This window comes from Sinocyclocheilus rhinocerous, unplaced genomic scaffold (genome assembly GCF_001515625.1).
Source record: "Sinocyclocheilus rhinocerous isolate Xijiao unplaced genomic scaffold, SAMN03320098_v1.1 scaffold1402, whole genome shotgun sequence".
Classification (NCBI taxonomy): Eukaryota; Metazoa; Chordata; class Actinopteri; order Cypriniformes; family Cyprinidae; genus Sinocyclocheilus; species Sinocyclocheilus rhinocerous.
The window spans coordinates 289,794-296,374 of record NW_015640486.1 but is presented as its reverse complement, the minus strand read 5'-3'; the positions used below and the strand labels follow the sequence as shown (position 1 = coordinate 296,374).

Genomic DNA, 6,581 nt, shown 5'->3' with positions numbered 1-6,581 from the left:
CTCCGTAAGCCGCTGGAGGATTTCATCCATGTCGGACCACAAATATATATTTGTGATCATCAATCAGGCCTTAAAAACAAATGTAATAGTCTGCATTTCCAGTCTTTATGCATGTTTGTATGTTTATTTTGTTTATGCTCTGTTTACTTTATTTAGTTTTTGTGTATAATTCGTTTATAGTTTATTTATTTGTGTGTCATGTATATCTATTTATACTCATTTTTTCAAGCTCACTAGTGTCACGCCCATGGACGGTTTTGTGTTTGTTTTCCTCCCCCACATGCTCCATGTCCTAGTTTCCCCCCATGTTTGATTATGCCCTTATTTGGTCTTTCCTGTTCTTGTTCCCATTATGTTCATTTGATTCCAGCTGTGTCCCATTTATTCCCTCGTTTAGTTAATTGTTACTTAAGCTCTGTGTTCCCCAGTCTCGAGTGTGCAGTGTCATACATCAATACCCGGTACTACGTGCGTGTTCCTTGTAGTTTGGACTATTAAAAACTGTTAATTATAATTCTTCCACGTCTCCGCGCTCCTTCATCTCCTCACAGTAGTGCATTGTGACAACTGTTTAAATATTTTTACATACAGTATGCATGTTGGATGTGTTACACTAAATACACATTTATGCTTAATTATTGAAATTGTAATTTTATGTGCTTTCTCTTCACTTGTCAATTGCTATGACAGTTTTTACACTAGTGGGGTCCATTTTCATGATCTTGCCTAGAGCCCCACAACCCTACAGGCCAGCACTGTTAGACCATGTAGGAAATAATGACTAAAATATATTTGCAAATCACTAAACACTGGTGATGTATAGCTGTGAAACACTATGTCTTCATAATATCCAGAGTAACCTTTGGTAACTGTTGATTCTGAAGCCTGGACAAATATATTTCAAACCTGGAGGATGCTGGGCGTGTAATGTCATTGCTGTTTTCATGTTTACTAATGTCTGTTCATGTAATGGAGGGATTCCCAAACGTATTTGTCAGCTAAACCACATTGTCATAAAAGGTTTACTTGAAATACCTCTGAGAAAGTCATTATTTCAATAATTTAACAACACATTTGCATGTTTACAGTTTGGTATTGGTTAAAAGTCACATTGACATGCAGGTATACAAATAAAATAATTCTGTTTTTAGTGCTCAAGTATTTAAATTATTTATTTTACTTTACATTTTATGATGTTAATTATTAACTTTTTATCAATTCACAAACCCACTTAAGTTCTTACATTAAGACCTTGCAAATTATGATGTTGATATAAAAATGAATTGAATGTATCTATCTGAATGTTCTTCCTTTTTGCTTTTTTATAAATATAGTACATTTAATAGTAAGTTTAAAACAAGTCAGATAAAAAAAAAGTAATCCAAAAGGTAATCAGAATATATCACTGAAAATGTGTAACCTAGATTATGTTACTAACTACAGTTGTCATCATGTAACCTGTAATCAGAAACAGTCTAAAATTTACCCAGCACTGCTGATCGACAGGTTCTTCTTCTTCTGTTATTTTTTAAAAATGTGTTTTCTAGTCATAAATAATGTAACAATCAGATTAACATTATCTGGTTGTTAAAACTTCTACCCTACAAACAAACAAACAAATAAATAAATAAATAAATGTTGCTGGTTGTACGTTTGGGACTGGGAGTTCCATTCTTCCAGTCCTCTGAGATCCTATTGGTTCCAGTAAGTTTGCAAAGAAGAGCATCTCCTTCCCATTGGCAAACAAAGAGTTAAGAGGAATAGAAATGAAGAGGTGAAACATGAACACAAACCGCTCAGAGGAGAGCAGAGAAAGATGTGTGTGCTGCTGACAGACTCTCGTCTCTTCATCTGATCTTCGCTCAGAATGCAGGCGCTCTCCACGGATGCTTCGGGGGAAAGTTGCAAGAAGATGAAGGTGGAAAATCTGAAGAATGAGAAGTTGCAGGATTGTAACAGAGATGCACCGACAGCAACTTTCATCGACAAACAGGGTTAGTGTAGCATAATTGAGAGGGAGAAGAAAAAATATCAATGTCCGACATCTGTTTTAAGTATTTGTGTTGCATTACCATTTATGTCATCTCTGTCATTTTGATGACTTGTGAAGATCAGCGAAACAACAAGAAGAAAAGCGTGAAGTCCAGCAGACCTGCAGGCACAGAATGTGAAGCTGCGAGAGAAGTTGGATTAGATCTTCAAGGATCTGACCTGTGGAAGAGATTTCATGAGATCGGCACAGAGATGATCATCACCAAAGCTGGAAGGTGATCACAATTTAAACTTAATATTAGCCTACTCTTGTGTTGACCTTTAAGGCTGGATTACACTAAAATGAGGAATATATTTCTGTGTGAGTTTGTCGTGATTAGAACGACTGTCTGTTAGTATGTGATCCTTGTTTAATGTACAATGCCCCGTTTTTCTCTTTTATAAAGAGATGGTTTTCAACCATTTATAAAGTTGGCAATTGTATGAAGCTGAAAAAAATACCCTCTCATAGCCTAAAGCTAAAAAAAAACAAACAAAAAAAAAAACGGTGAAATCTGTAAACTCTGACTGCCCAAAAATCGTACATAATTAGTGCAGCTTGTCAGTCTTTATTTTGACTCATGTTTTAACTATTGGAAGTAGGCCTATACTAACTGTATTATACTATTCAGTATGTTTACCTGTAACTAGTCAAACTGCAGTAATGATGTTATAATGTAAGTGTTGATTGTGTATCTATCATCTCCTCAGGAGAATGTTCCCCTCTGTCCGAGTCAAGGTGCACAATCTGGATCCCGACCAGCAATACTCCATTGCCATGGACATCATGCCTGTGGACTCAAAGAGATACAGGTCCTTCAGTCTGAACTGATTATCATACAAACAATTAAATCAATGAATGAAGATGCTGAGAATAATAAAAGACTAATACCTGCAATGTAATCAAATCGCATCTCAAATAAATGCATAGTCAGTAAAAAAACTATTAAGTAATGACATACACTTGCTTCAGATGCTTAAATCATGTATTGAGGAGAACAAGGAACGGCACTAGAAATCTTCTTGATTGTTATCATCACCTGTGTCAGGTATGTGTACCACAGCTCTCAGTGGATGGTGGCCGGAAACACGGATCATTCCTGCGTTCCTCCTCGTCTCTGTGTCCACCCGGACTCGCCATCTTCAGGACAGACCTGGATGAGACAGGTCATCAGCTTTGATCGAGTCAAACTCACCAACAATGAGATGGATGACAGAGGCCATGTGAGTAACATGACGTCCTCTGCACAACAACAATTAACAATAACAGTTATATATATGTAAACTAAATATGTCCAATGTGAAATTCAGATCATCCTGAAGTCAATGCACAAGTACAGGCCACGCATACACGTCATTCAGCACAGTCCTCTTGAGACTCTGGTGTCTCTGCCGGCGGATGGCGTCTACACCTTCTCCTTCTCTGAGACCCAGTTCACCACCGTCACAGCCTACCAGAACCAACAGGTGACTCATCTCGACACTTAACTCTGCAGTTTAGCTCAGATTCATCGGACATGCTTCTGCGTTTATGTTGGAACATTTGACAAAATTTGAGTGGGGTCCAAAAGTCTGGGACGATACTGAAATCTGAGTAAAGTGTATGTCTAAATTACACTGACTCGGATGTAGAGTGCAGATGAGTACAAATAATTATTGGTAGCTTACATAATAAAACCTGTTCTATTACACATGTATTACAGATACTATAAAACCTGGAACATGTAATGCTATGGCAAGTCATTCTGATTTCAAGCATATGATATTAAAACAATTTATTTCTCGTAATTGTGACTTTTTTTCTAACAGTTCTGCTTTTTTCTCACAACTGTGAGTTTACTTCTTTTCTCAAAGTTGTGAGATAACAATATGCAATTGTGAGTTATAACGTCCAATTCAGAGGAAAACGTTTTTTTTTTCTCAGAACTTTTAGTTTATATCTTACAATTTTGACTTTATAACTCACAATTGCTTGTTATGAAGACAGAAATGTGTGATATAAACTTGCAGTTGTGAGAAATTCTGACTTTATTTCTCAGAAAAGTTTTGCCGTTTTAATTTATATCTCACAATTGCAAGTTTATATCTCACGATTCTGAGAAAAAAGTCAGAAGTGTGAGATAAAATGTTGCAATTACATATTTGTATTTTTATTCAGTGGTGGAAACAGTCTTCTTCCAAATTATAGGTCTGTATGGAGAAATATATATATATATATCTGCCAAAGTGTTTGACTGATTGTGTGTTTTCTGCTACCTTTAAGATAACAAAACTGAAGATCGACAGGAATCCTTTTGCCAAGGGCTTCAGGGAACAAAATGGGTAATGAAAGTTACTGTCTGCATGAACTCTATTACATATGTTTGCCAAGCTATTAAAACGTTTTTACAGTGGCGGAATAATCTGAAATAAACACATAACAATAGATGACTTTTATGACTCTTGATGATGTTGTACATGTGTTAGCAGACTTCTGAAATCTCACCGTCTCATTCTTCTAGAGGCGTGCTGGATGGGATGCTGGAGTCGTATGCATGGCACAGTCCCTTTAACCTCGATTTCAAATCTTTTGCTATGGAGCTACAGGGTATGTTTCATTTTGTTATTATTTTAGCTAAAATGCTCATTAACAATAGTTTCCATTAAGAGCCATCATGCATTCATTGCATCTGACTGCAGGCAGATGTCATGGACCTCCAGCAAGCTTCGGTATCTCCTCCTCAGTGCCATCCTTCTTGCCCAGCCGCTTCTCTCCAGCAGCTCATCCCGTCACGTTCTCAAGCCCTCAGTGCTGCGAGATGCTCCCTTCACACAGTCTTCTCACATACAGAGCCTACTGCAGCATCTGCCTGGGCAATCTCAGCACTTACGCTGGGCTGCGACCCGTGTTAGATCTGCCCTTCATGACGGCTCTCCAGGTGAAGAAAGGCGACAGCTGTAGGAGCCGCTGGCTCCAGGACTCTACCTCCAGAATTGCTTCAGCTGGATGGGCCTCTGGAGACGATCAAACTCAGAAAGACAACAGAGAGCCAGCCTTCGTGTCTCCCTACAGCTACAGTTCCCCCGCTAGCCGCCGCTTCTCTACTGCTACTCATCATCTAAAGCTGGCTCATGCTGAGAGCCTGTTTACCAAATGCCCCTGATCTCCTCCATCAGTTACTGCCCCGACACCAAACCTGTCAAACATGCTCTCTAGTGAGGGCACTTGTACCCCAATGCAGCATGATCTCATGAGCACACCTACATTTACACAGAAACTAAAATGTAAATATTGACAGTGTGTGAATAGTACCATTTTTGTATGAACAGCTTTAGAGAAATAAAAATGTTTATGAATCCCTATTGAATCTATAAACGTTAAATTCATGGAATTAACCAGTTGATTCTGTTGTATTTATAATCCATGAGATTAATAATGTTTTCAATGCTGTTTGTTAACACATTGCAACTTTGAAACTGTAATGTTTTATTTTGTTCAGTAACATCTGGTGCCACATTCAACTTGTTTTAAAATAAATGCACAATTTTAAACAAGACTCAATCTTAAAATGAATACAAACTCTAGAATCATTTAACCATTTCTTATCAAGATTTTTTCTTTTTCTTTTTGTTGGTATGGTACACAAAATGAGTTTTCTGAATATGCTTTGGTTTCAGTACAAACCACTCTAATATGTTCATGAAAGTAATCCATTTTATTTGCACAGAAGAGCTATTACAAGGTTTAACATCAGTGATTTCAAAAGCTTATTGGCTCTTGCGTGTAATGGAGCTGATTGTGAGATGCTGTTGATCGGTCAGTGCATGTGAGGAGCTTTCCCTGCAGGCTACAGCAGTGGTCATCAGTGCTGGGAAGGTTACTTTAGGTTACAGATTACAAATTACCCTATCTAAAATGTAATAAGTAGTGTAACTATTTCAATTACTTTATTACAGTAGTGTAACGGATTACATTTGATTACTTTTCTAAATTCCTAACAAATGTTTTCAACTGTTAATCATTTTGAAACATTTAAAGCAAGCAGGGTTAACCTTACAGCACTCAACACTAATTACTGTCAGACTTCTCAAAATCCTTCGTTACTTTAACAATGCCTTGAAAAAAGCAGTTCATCTTAAAAAAAATAAAGCATTTACATAAACTGAAATAGGAAATGAAACAGTTATTGAATAAGCATATATCCTATGCCCTAAACTCCTGAATATGGTGTTTCATAGTTATTCATTAATGATGGAACAGTATTCTAAAGTGTTACCCTTACAGTATATATTGTGTAATGGACTGTGAGCTTATAAAACTATAATATTTGTTAATTGTGTTGTGTGTAATGGTGAATAGCAGCATGCGTGTGTGGGAAGCTTGGATACTTCTACCTCAATGAGAGTCTGAATCAGAAGCCACTGTTGTGTTGTTCGTTTCACCTCTTCCCCATCGGCTCCCCAGTACAGCAAGACCACTTTTTTTTAGCATTTTTAAAAGCTGTGGTGAGAGCTAACAAGTGCTAGAACAGCGGGTTTCATGACCCTATCTTCATGTTTTATGGTGCGGT

At 37.3% G+C, this 6,581-nt stretch overlaps 1 protein-coding gene across 1 annotated transcript; it reads left to right on the top strand.

The window, feature by feature from the left end:
- Window positions 1-1,867: 1,867 nt before the first annotated feature.
- On the top strand, window positions 1,868-5,227 carry tbx22 (T-box transcription factor 22). The gene is given in 9 exon segments (XM_016569348.1): window positions 1,868-1,994; window positions 2,111-2,267; window positions 2,743-2,844; window positions 3,081-3,255; window positions 3,343-3,498; window positions 4,295-4,353; window positions 4,533-4,618; window positions 4,711-5,151; window positions 5,154-5,227. Coding segments are annotated over 9 exon segments (1,377 nt in total).
- The last annotated feature ends 1,354 nt before the right edge of the window (window positions 5,228-6,581 follow it).